Source organism: Fukomys damarensis, unplaced genomic scaffold (genome assembly GCF_012274545.1).
Source record: "Fukomys damarensis isolate Sample0158 unplaced genomic scaffold, DMR_v1.0_HiC HiC_scaffold_12, whole genome shotgun sequence".
NCBI lineage: Eukaryota > Metazoa > Chordata > Mammalia > Rodentia > Bathyergidae > Fukomys > Fukomys damarensis.
In genome coordinates, this window is record NW_022900924.1 from 7,444,075 (window position 1) to 7,455,878 (window position 11,804).

An 11,804-nucleotide genomic window follows, 5' to 3' on the forward strand; every position below is an offset into this window, starting at 1 on the left:
ATATACACACACACACATAGGTACACACAGAAGGCTGGGGATGTAGTCAGGGCAAAGGCCCTGGGTTCAATCCCTAGTACCAACTCCCCCAAAAGGATCAAAGTGATAAACTGTGTTCACCATTGTAGAAACGAGGGAAAGGGGTGCTAGAGCCAGGAGGTGACCCTGGGAGGGGACGACCCTTCTCTCTGGGGCTTCCCTGACCCTCATTTGGCCCCAACAGGGTGGATGAGGTGAACTGGTCTCACTGGAACCAGAACCTGGGCATCATCAATGAAGACCCCGGCAAGAGCGACACCTACCAGTACTACGGCTTTTCACACACCGTGGGCCGCCTCCGGAGGGGTGAGCAGGGCCCGTCTGTCCCCGGCACGCCATCCTGTCCCCATCCTGGGACTCGATGTGGGCGTGTGTGGACTTGGGAGGGGGCCGGCCAGCCGGTGGGGTCCTCTGCTGCTTGAATGCCTGGGCGGCCACCTGGTGGCTCCTCGCTGGGCCCCCTGTCACCGTGACCCAGCTGGGGAGGCAGGACAAGGGGGACAAGATCCAGGCTATCCCGGTGGTGAAGTCCCTCTGTCTTTCCACTGAATCTCAAGGGAGAGGACAGGGCAGCCGGGGCACCCGACCCAGCCTTGCCCCTGGTTCCTTTGGACTTCTGCGTGTGCACCTTGGCCTCCTGGCCTCCCTGAGCCCAGTTTCCAAGTCTGTAAAGTGGGCGTGAAACCACCTCCCCATTAGGTCTCTGGCGCCCCCTGCTGTATGGGGTGGTCGCTCACCGTGTGCGCCTGCTCCTTAACAGCCCTCACCCCTCTCCCCGACCTTCCTTTCCAGATCGCTGGTCCTCCGTGGTGCCCCGCGTGGTGGAGCTGAACAAAACCTCCAGCCCGGATGAGGTGGTGGTGCCTCTGGACAACCTGGGGAACCCCAGCTGCGACGGCCACCAGCAGAGTTACCCCCCGAAGTGGAGGACTGACGACGCCCCCCTCTAGGGCTGCAGAAGGCCCTGGCCCTCACACCTGCACATTTTTAGTCCACTTGCTGCTCCAGCGGCGTATCCCAGTGTCCCCCGTACCTGTGACCCCCAGAGGCGAGAGCCCACGGAGATGCTGGGGAGCCCCCAGGACCCTCTGGCCCCTAGGCTCCCACCCCAGCTCTCCCGGGATGGGCTCCGGGCTGCCTGTCTCACTCCCATGGAGTCACCTGAGCACCGCAGGCCTCTGCCCGGAGCCTGCCCTGCCTTTTCCATTATTTATTGCTCTGCTCTCAGGAAAGCATGAGCAGCCCCACCTGGGACCAGAAAGCGTCCTCGATGCCTTGCTGCGGGCCCTGCACACACCAGCACCGATGAGGTGGCTTCGCCGGGCACCTGGCCTGGGGCTGGGCCGCACTTTCTGGGTGTCCTGTAGTGCCTGCCCTGTGTCGGTGCTCAATAAATGGTCACTCGTCAGTGGTGGAGCTGGAGGGGGGCGAGGGTGATGGTGACAGACGGTGTCCGGGTGCTAGAATCGCTGGTGGGGAAGGGCAAGGGGGCCAGTGAGGGCACAGTGCTCACGGGTGGCCTTTAGGGTGCTGAGGGTGGGGGCCTCGGGATGGGCCGAGGCTGCAGTGGCCCCCGGGAAGGTAAAGACTGAGGGAATGGGAGGGGTGTTGCTGGTGAGGAGTAAAACCGTTCTTGGGGGACAGTAATGCCACCTCCTGCTGCAGCCCCTCAGCCCTGCCCGGAAGCTTGCCGGGAAGAGCTGGTCACAGGTGCTGTTCTGCGAGGTGATACTGTACCTTTCTGGGACCGCAGCCTCCCCTGTGAGGGGTGAAGGTGGATGACAGCAAGGAACTGATTTCAGCAGGAAGGAAGCGGGTGCCACCCACCTTCGCTGCCCTGACCCTCTCCCTCAGCAGCCGGAGCAGGTCCACGTCCCTTGTTCTCAGGGCGGAGGGTGGAGCTGTTCTGGTCAGACAGACGTGGGGTAGACGCTGCCTTATCACAATGGGGTTCTGCGGGGCAACTCGAGGCAGACAGGTGTCTCTCCCTCAGCCTGGGCTTCCGGAAGGGACGGAGGCTGACTGGCTGAGCCCCAGCAGAAGGTCTGGGGAGAGAGGGACACGGTTCGCTTTCCTCAGCTCCAGCTGAGGTGAAAACACCCGGTCCTTGTTGAGCCGGGCTCTCCCCGAGTTGTCTAGAGGACAAGATGGCCTGGCCTGTCACTCTTTGCAGACACCTGCTGGCGACCAGGGGAGGCCTGCTTTGCCTCGGGTGCCCTTCAGGCAGGGATAGTGAAACAGCAAATGGACATAGGGAGGATGGTTCTAGAAAGCCCTGCATTTGGGGTCAAGAGGTGGAGACTAGGCTTGCCTTGGTTTCCTCAGCTATAAAATGGGCACAGTCTTTGTAAAGATGGAGTGATTTGCTGGGTTCTTCAAAGAAGGGATCACAGTTGTAGTGGTCACACAGTGTGTGTTTTGGGGAGCGAGTAACACAAAACTTCCCCTGGCTGAATGAAAAGGAATATGAATCGTCTTAGCAGGCGATCACAAGTTAGGAAGGGCATTGAGGCTGGTTGAAGGTCTCTGCTTCATTCGTGGCCCAGTTTCTTCCCCTTCAGCATCTATGTATTGGGTTTCAACAATGTGTCAGGTGCTAAGCAAGAAACACTGGCCTGGGTGTGACGGCTCATACCGGATTCCCTCAAGGGCACAAGATGGCACCCGAGACCCAAGCGTCACATCCAAATCCAGTCAAAATCAAAGGAAGAAGGAATTTGGCTCTTCTGTTTCTTTTTAGGCAGGTAGAAAATTTCCCCTCTTCTAGGCCAGCGTTATGTCACGTGTCTCGTGTTTCAGCCACTTCCTAGACAGGAAGCAGCAATTGAATTGGCCTTAAAAAAACCACAGTCATTTGGAAGAAGGAAGCGACTGCAACAAGATCTGTGTTCCGTGAGGAGAGAGAATGGCAGCATCCACATTGCCTAGGCAACCAGTAGCCTCTGCCGTGGTCCCTTCTCCAGTTTCAGCACCGTCTCCCAGGAGGGCTGGGGCTCACCCTGGGGCCCATGGAATCACAAAGTCGAAACACTCCCCGCTCAGTGGGACTTGGAAGTACTTAATTCATTTAAAAGAGTTGGAAAGTGGTGAGGAAGTAATTTTGGCTATCAACCCTCCTCTAAGTACACTTTTCGCTCCGCGTTAACTGTTTAAAAGTTTCCAAGTCTTAGAGGTTTTCTTTTTGCATCAGTATTTTATTTTTTGGTGCTGATTGAACCCAGGGTCACACATGCTAGGCCTAGTAAGACCTTTTTTTTTTGGTTTGGGGATTGAACTCAGGACCTCATGCTTGTGAGGCAGGCAGCAGAACCACTGAGCTAAATCTCCAGCTCTAGTAAGATTCTTAAAGATGACCTTTTCACCAGGTATGGTGGCGCACGACTGCAATCCCAGCACTCGGGAGGCTGAGGCAGGAGGATCGCTGTGAGTTCAAGACCAGCTTGGACTACATAGTGAGTTCCAGGTCCGTCTCAACTACATAGTGAGACCGTCTCAAAAAAAGCAAAACAAAACGTAGAGATGACTCCCCCCCCATTGAGACTGCCTTGAAACTCACTATGTAGCCCAGGCTGGTCTCGAACTCACAGCGATCCTCCTGCCTCGGCCTCCCAAGTGCTGGGATTATAGCTGTGCGCCACCGCGCCCGGCTTGTCATTCTCTTTTTGAACAAGGCTCAGAGGTGATATGGCTTGCTTGCGGTCACACTGTAGTGTGGGGAATGCAGATTTGAGTCCAGGAGTAGACTCCCATGTGACAAGTACCCTCTCCCCCATTACTTCCTGTTATCTTTCCCAATTGCTTGGCTGAATAACTACTAGACATATTAGAAATACTCCTAATAAGTGATTAAAAAAATCCCCATGCATTAAGCAAACCCATTAGGTGCCCCAGGGTTGATCTTACTGCCTCTCCTATCACCTCATTTAAGCCTCGCTGTGATCCTATAAAGTTGGTACTTTTCATACAGTACCCCATAGCCCCCAAGTATTATAATTTTTTGGTTACATGTGGCAAATGTGAATACATACTGGGTCACGTCACTGGGGCAGACCAGGCATCTGACTTCAAGCATGGCTGGATCCTAGGGCTTGAACGAGGCCATCAGGATTAGATTCTTGTGTGCCTCTTGGCTCTGCCTTCCTGTGAGGCAGTTTAGTTCCCAAGCTGGCTCTCCCAAAATACTGGTCCCTGGAAGCTTCATGCTGACTCCTTACCAACTCAGCGGTCTCACCGAAGAGTTGCTCGTTCCCTAATCATCCCAGTGAAAGTGCCAGGGCTGCCTCTTAGTGGGCCAACTGGGGTCACATGACAACTCCTGACCCAGTCAGTGTGGCCAGGGGAGCAGGATGGCTCCTGGTTGGTCAGACCTGCGTTGTCAGGCTACTGCTGAAACCAGGGACAGAGCTAGAGTTTCCCAGACCCCTGGGGCTGAGACTAAGGCAGGACAGCTTCCTGAGGAGAGGTGAGTGTTGATACCAGGGTGTATTGTATCAGCACCCAGATTTCCACTCTTCTTTTCACCCATGCCCTTTGCTGTAAAACTGCTGTCCTCTCCCAGCCAGCAAACTCCAATTTCCCACACCTGTCTGACCATGTGACTTGTGTTGACCAATGGGACGCAAACGGACATGCCTGGGCTGGCCCCACCCACCAGGACGAGAGCCAAGTGGATGCTGGGGAAGAAATGAATGGTTTTGGATACCATACCACTGATGTGTGCATGTGTGTGTGGTGCAAGCAGCAATAGGTAAGGGTATAGACACCAGAAAAAAAGGGTAAATAGAACAAGCTGGCAAAAAAGCCAGGAATGTTAACTGCATTCAGTTTTTTTGTTTGTTTTATTTTTTGCAGCACTGGTGATTGCACTGAGCTACAGCTCTAGTCTTTTTTTTTTTTTTTTTTTTTTTTGAGACGTGGCCTCGCCCAGTCACTAAGTGGCCCAGGCTGACCTTGAACTTGTGAACGCCCTGCCTCAGCCTCCCTCCCAAAGTGCTGGGATTATAGGCGTGCATCCCTACATCTGGCGCTCTCTCTGGGTTATAGCTGAGAAAAATCAAGGTTCAGAGAGGCTCCCGGGGCACCCGACTGGTAAGTGCTGTAGTGGGATTTGAGCCCAGGCATTTGGCCACGCATGAGGGGTGAGGGGTGAGGTAATGAGACCGAGTCCTTCTGCGGCGGAAGCCCTAGCTGTCACCTGCTACTTTTATTGAGTCCCCTGGCCTGCCAGCTCTATTTAGTGGCCTCTCCCTTTAAACACACCTCTACCTTTACTCCAGTAAGGGTTTCCTATTATGTGCATGTGTGTGTATTTAATAATGATAAAGCACTTGTATGTCATATTTGACAGGACGCCTTTTTCTCCTCCCAAGTTTAAAGCACTACTGGGAAATAATTAGTGCTACTGGAGGCAAAAACAAAGGGATCCCATCAGAAAAGACAGTCTTAGAACCTCTCGGATCTTAATTGAACAATTACCTCTTACGCCTATGAATAGTTCGTTATTACATGGCCTGTTATTATTAGCTGTTATTATTGTTTTAGATGAATGCTGGGGATTTTATTTAATCAAAAGCCATATTCAGCCACACCGTTCATTTCTTCTGAGTGCATGCTTGTGACATTTCCGAATGTGATAATGTCACAGTCGGTAGTCAGTCTCCACAGCTAGCCCAGATAATGGTGCATTTGGATTGCTTCGGTTGTTTGGACAGGGCGATTAAATACTCCAGGACTCTGTTCATACTGTTATTAATTTTTGGCTCCCTGGCAAAAGCATTTACATGAGAACCAAGTACCTCCCACCTTTTATGTTTTAGGAAACTGAAGTCGCTGGGGCCGGTGGGGAGAGCTCTGTTCAGCTCAAGCTTATGAGACAGAAACAAAGGGAAGGTGAGGACAAAGCCAGAAGACAAGGTCAGGGAGGTGGGGGCAGTGGAGACCTAGGCCCCAGCCTGAGGAGCAGAAGGCCGGGTCAGGAGGGACCAGGCTGGGAGTGCTGGGTTCTTGGAGAGAATCTGCAACAGGACAGAGACCCTGAACATTGAATGAGGCTCCTGCCGTGTGGTAGGGATGTGGGTGCTCAGTCCTCAGGATTCACAAGTGGGAGCTTCTGGATGGGAGCTCGTGCCTCCTACTCCTTATACACAGCACTTGGTTTTGCTCAGTTTTCCACTCTTCTCTGCAGTTTTGGGCTTTGCTAAGCCAAGCACTGTGAGTCTATTTCTCTTACTGGGTATTGGTGTAGGAATGGCCGTACGATCCAGTTCTGATCCGTGAAGCAAGAAAAGACTTGGGAAGGGGGAATTCTGGGAAAGAAAGATAAATATAGGAAGGGACTGGTCTTCTCTTTTTGTTGAGGGCTGTCAGGTCTGGAAGTGATGTGTGGAGCTGCAGCAGCCATTTTGTGACCAGGAAGGTGATTGCCAGACCGGGAGGATAAGAAGAACATGGGTCCTTGAGGCTTCCATTGAACTGCCAAATTAACTAACCTTGGGGGGCCATTCTACCTTAAGGCTTCTTATGATTATTTGAGGTAGTACATTTTCTCATTTAAACCAGTTAAGTCAGGGTTCTCTGTTACTTAGCGAAAATCATACAGATACAATACATTTGTATAACTGTCCCCACTTCAGAGTTGAAGAAAATGAGACACAAGAAAACACTGGTGCCTAAGCTTATGTAGCTTGGATCTGGGTGGAGTCCGGATCTTAATAAACCCTTCTTTCTTTTTCTTTTTCTTTTTTTTTTTGTATTGTTTTTTTGAGACAGGGTCTCACTGTGTAGTTGAGACTGACCTGGAACTCACTGTGTAGCCCAGGCTGGTCTCGAGCTCACAGTGATCCTCCTGCCTCAGCCTCCCGAGTGCTGGGATTACAGGCGGGTGCCACCATGCCCAGCTTGGACGAACTTTCTAGGAGGTGGTAAGAGTGTGTGTGTGTGGCCTTTTTACTGCTTTTACTTCTCTGTCTTGAGAAATGTCTGTTCATTTCAGATGCTCTGTGTGGCCTTTTTAAACATGGCCATTTTCCATAGGAGCTGGATGCAGTGGTTTCTAACAGAGGAAAACCAGGGTCTGGATGGAGCTGGGTTTGGGACTTTCTCAGCATTTCGGGGTCCTTAGCAATTCCAGAGAGAACTCCTTGCTCTCAGCACCCCTTAGTTTGGGATGCACCTCCTGGATCCCACAGGTCTGCCTTTGGCTGATGCTGGGTAGGGCTGTGGAGAGCCTAGAGCCTGGCCACCAGGGGCCGCTGTGGTCACACCTGGGGCGTCCTCCGCAGACACCTGAGGGGAAACAGGGACCTGGCCAAAAAACCAAAAACCTTCCTGTGAGTCTGGATAAGCAGGCCCGGAGTTTGTGACTCAGGAAGGACCTCATCCTCAAGGAGACGGGGGGCCTAAACACAACTCCGGAGGATTCAGGATCCAAACCTGTGTGCCCACAGGCAAGGTGCCTTCCCTCTCTGAACCTGTTTCCTCCTCCTGCCACATCTCAAGGGTGAGATGCCCCCTCTTGTGGAGGTTCTGCCCCTCCCTTCATGCAGACCTAGTTCAACCTGGTGGGCAGAGAACAGTTAGGGTGTGGTTGTCTCCGACAAGAGGCCCAGGTCAAGGTTGGGTCTCAGCCCTTGTCTTGCCACAAAACCCACTCCTTATGTTATGGCTGGGGAAGCTGAGGCCCAGAGGAGAAAGAACTCACTCTTTCCCCAGTTGCAACCGAGAGTATTTCCTGAAGTCTTGTTTTTTCCTTGGAATGTTAATAGAAACAAAAACTTCGGTTAAAAGAGTTAGAGAAATGCTTGTGTGCAGGACTTTGCAGAGCCTTTAATATACTAAAGTGATTTGTGCATTTCCAAGAACGGGTATATACAACTATTTCTCAAATTCTTTTAATTACAAAATTATTTTTGTCATCTGATATCTCTCTGTGCCACCCTGGGGAGCCGAATTCCCACCCCCTAAGTTCAACCCGCATGGTACACACAGATGCTCCTTAATGCAAGATGACCTTATATTCTGGCAAATGCATAGCTTGAAAATATATCTTTAAAAATTTTTTATTGTTTGGAACTGGAGATTGAACCCACTGCCTTTCTACTAAGCTACATCCCTAAGACCTTTTTTATTTTTATTTTGAGACAAGGTCTCGCTGTCACTGAGTTGCTCGGGCTGGGCTGACCCTCCTGCCTCAGCCTCCCAGAGTGTGGGGATCACAGGTGTGCGCCACCTGTGTACTCACCACACCGGGACAGGGAGGCCTCTTTAAAAGCACCGCCTGCATGCTGCGCAGGCGCAGTACAGCCGTAGGCAAGCACGCACGCGGGACTGGGGCAGGATCAGAGCTTGGGAATCTGCTCGGAGTTGAGGCTGCGGTTTGGAGCTAGCGGGACTATTCGGAAGTGATTGTCTCAGCTTCCTGGGGGAATCCACGGTCTAAGACAAGGATGTGGGTAGAGAAAACACGAAGCCCCTTGGAAAGGTGAGTGTCCCCCACAGGTCTTTGGGGACCCACTGTGCCTGGGGTGGCAGGTCGGACGCTGTAGTGGGCAGGGACCTCGCGGCTGCTCGGGTGTTGGCAACAGTAAGATGGAGGTGACGTGGGGCGCCCGGGCTTCTGCTTGGGACGGACGGCGGAGGGGCGGTGGCAAGGTGTAGGCCCGGGGCGATTCCTTGGGGAGGGGACGCTGGGCTCAGACAGAGAGGCACAGAGCAGGCGGGATGTTCTCTGGTGGGAGCCTCGCCGCTGCCTTCCCACCCCGCAGGAAGTCGGGGCCCCGAGCTCCAGCCCAGGTTCTGGAGCCAAACGCGCCATCTGGGGGAGGGTTGGAGAGGCCCCGTGTGCTCTGCCTAGCACAGCGGTTCCCAGCTCTGCCTCCGAGCGATCGGCAGGGCCGCGTTTTCTCCCAGGTGCTGCTCCATCCTGCAGCCCTGGTGTGTGACGTTAGGTGGTGATCGCCCATCGCCGAGCCTCAGCTGTAACGAGTGCGCACCTGAGTCTCGTGCGCGCCCGTGAGGGTGAAGGTGTCCGGCAGCCTGGTGTCCCTTCTAGTTGCAGTGCCGCAGACCACTGGTAATTAGGGTAGTGATCCCAGTGGCAACCAGATGTATGAACACAGGGCCGGGCCACAGCCCGATAGGATGGCTACTTGGGAGGGCCCTTTGTAATCAACCACTCAACTCCCAAACGGGGAAACTGAGGCCCAGGGAGACTAGACCCGCCCCGTGCACAGGATCATCAGGTCTTCACAGCGGGGCAGTGGGGCCTCTGCCCAGATCCCCACACCTGGGCACTTGGGTGGCTCAGAGGGCAGGGTGGTGCTTGGATGGCTTCGTGACGGACCCCAGAAAAGCTGAGCCACAGGCCGCTGCAGAGCCCTGAGTGTGCTCCTCCCTAGTGCCCTGCCCGAGGCTCACTCTCGGGGGCGCTGTCTTCCCGGGATGGGCAGGTTCAGCGTGCTCACGGGATTCTGACCCTGGTCTACTTGCTCCAGATGTCCCGATGGGCTTTGGGACGTGAGGGTGTGGGACTGGACGCCGACCCCCGGCTCCCTCTTAACCGTTTCTTGTGGGCGACCCTCTGTAAAATGGGCACGATCTTATTAGTCACCGGGTAGGGTTGTTGTAAGACTTGGCTAAGCAAGGCCAGAAAAGCACTTTGCTAGCTGCTGTTTATGCTAATTAGAAATTGTTTAAGATAGCTCCCCGTGGTCCAACACGTAGCCCTGACTTCCTCAGCAGCAACTGGACTCGTTTGCACCGGGCTGGGGGTGGTGCTCAGCTCACTGACGGATGCAGCGTCTTCCTCCCTGTGGGCAGCAGGGGGCTGCAGCGGAGCTGTCCTGGGAACCAGGCTGTGTGTGCTGCCAGACGCGGGGCCTGGTCTCAGGGAGGTGGACGCCCTCCCCTCTGCCCTGCACCTTAGCGTCAGCTGAGCGGCGGGGGCTCAAGGAACAGGTGGAAGGAACAGGTAGAAGGCCTCCCTTGGACTAGGGGAGCAGAAGGAAGTGCCAGAAGGAAGCAAAGGCAGGGGTGGGAGGTGAGGAATACTCCTGGCTTTCTCTGAACTTGCTGTGACCTTGGGCAGGTCCCTTCACTGCTCTGAGCCTTAGTGCCTTGCTCTCCTAACACCTCATCTTACAAGGGTGTCTGAGGCCATGAGGAAGTACAGCGCCTGAGGCCCGCTGAGCTCCCTGGGGCACGCGGCGCCTGTTGCAGATCTCCAGGCTCCACGTGGGGTGGGTAGGGGTCAGGGGGTGTCCTCAGACAGCACCGCCACTGGAGCCGGGAGCGCCCCACGTACAGAAGCAGCACTGGGAGGGAACAGTGTGGAGAGGCCCCCAGACCACCAGAGGCAGTGGGCCAGTGGCATGTGGAAGGGTCCCTGGCCACGCCAGAGGCACGAGCCCCAGTGTGACGCCAGAACAAAGCACCGCAGTGTCCGGCTCCAGAGAGTGGGGTACTAAGTGCCCAGCACCCGGTGCAGCGGGTGCCTGGGAGTCCTGGGATGTTTTCCTTGGGCCGGGGCCCGCCCAGCAGGTTGGAGGGGAGACAGCCTGCGTTGTCCCCGAGGGAGGCAAGCGAGGAGGATGAAAACAAGCCGACAGCTGAGACACCATCTGTGTTTTCCTCTTTTTTTCTTTCTCTTCATTTTTAAAACAATATAGTGCAGACTGCACTTCTCACAGTAGAATATAATGGTCAATTTTAGTATAAAAAAAAACATTCTCAGAGATTTGTAAATGCACTTAGTGCTTGAACAGGCCTTGGAGAGAGGTACAGTACCGCTCTGGAGCGCCAGGGAAGGGGGCTGGACACAGTGGGGACTTCAGGGCTTGAGGACTTAGGGGGAGCCCACCTCCCCCCCCCCGATGGTGGGGAGGCTGTGGAGGGTGGTTGGCAGGACAAGAGTTGGATGGTTCTCCCAATCCAAACCAATAGGTTGCCCCTCACTGGCTGTCAGCAGGACCCCCCACCTCTACGAAGACAACACAGGGTCCCTCTGAATGGTGTCTTCAGTTTGCAGGCCCATTGTTAACCCCTATGGTGCCTTTGTGCGAATAGGAAAATGGTGCCCCTTCCTCAAGATGCAGAAAATTGTAATAAATATACAAGTCTAGAATGCAAGTGGTATCTCCTCAGACAAGGTGCCTTTGTGCAGTGCACAGTCTGCACAACTGTGCCCAGCAGCTCTATAAAATGTATTGGAGAGAAAGGGGAAGATGTTGGTCCAGGGTATAGAGAATGGGAGTGGGAAGATGGTTCTGTTAGGAAGGAATGGGTTAAGGGGAGAATCTGAGGGAGGAGGAACAGGGACCAGTAGTCCTAGGGCGTCTAGGAGTCTAAGGTCAGAGTGATCTTCACCTGGATTGGTTGATGGGGGACTATTTTGGGCCCAGTGACTTCTTATGGACCCCCTCTGCGTCCTTTTCCAGGGGATTGTGGGGGTGGGGTGGGGGACGCAGCACATGACCCCCCACCCTGGCTTGGTCCCCTCTGGTCGAGACCCAGAAAGGACCATCCCTGTGTGTAAGTGGTTTCTCTCTCCCTGCCCTTGCCAGCCTGGATGGAGGAAGGTGTAGCTATCCCCCGCCCTCCCCAGGCTCTCCCCAGGTCCAGGGGCAGCGGTGAGGGGCGGCTCCTTAGTATGCGAGGTCACCCTACCCCCCTCAAACCGCCGGCAACCTGGCTTCCCGGTGGGCATCCCATGGGCACAGGGCGGGGCTGGGCACCCTGGGAGCCGCCCGCCCTGCTCTGCGGCCCGCGTG

The 11,804-nt window shown here is 54.5% G+C and overlaps 1 protein-coding gene across 3 annotated transcripts in view; it reads left to right on the top strand.

Moving 5' to 3' along the window:
• The window catches only part of Trpv4 (transient receptor potential cation channel subfamily V member 4), a 37,266-nt gene extending 35,419 nt beyond the window's left edge, over positions 1-1,847 (top strand). For 2 of the 3 annotated variants that reach the window (XM_010603959.3, XM_010603958.2), the window contains exons 16-17: positions 224-345; positions 832-1,847. In XM_010603959.3, coding sequence (XP_010602261.1) covers positions 224-345; positions 832-989 — 280 coding nt within the window. In that variant the 3' untranslated portion in view covers positions 990-1,847. The remainder of the gene's footprint in view (positions 1-223; positions 346-831) is intronic. The other variant, XM_010603960.3, reaches the window with a different exon arrangement.
• The last annotated feature ends 9,957 nt before the right edge of the window (positions 1,848-11,804 follow it).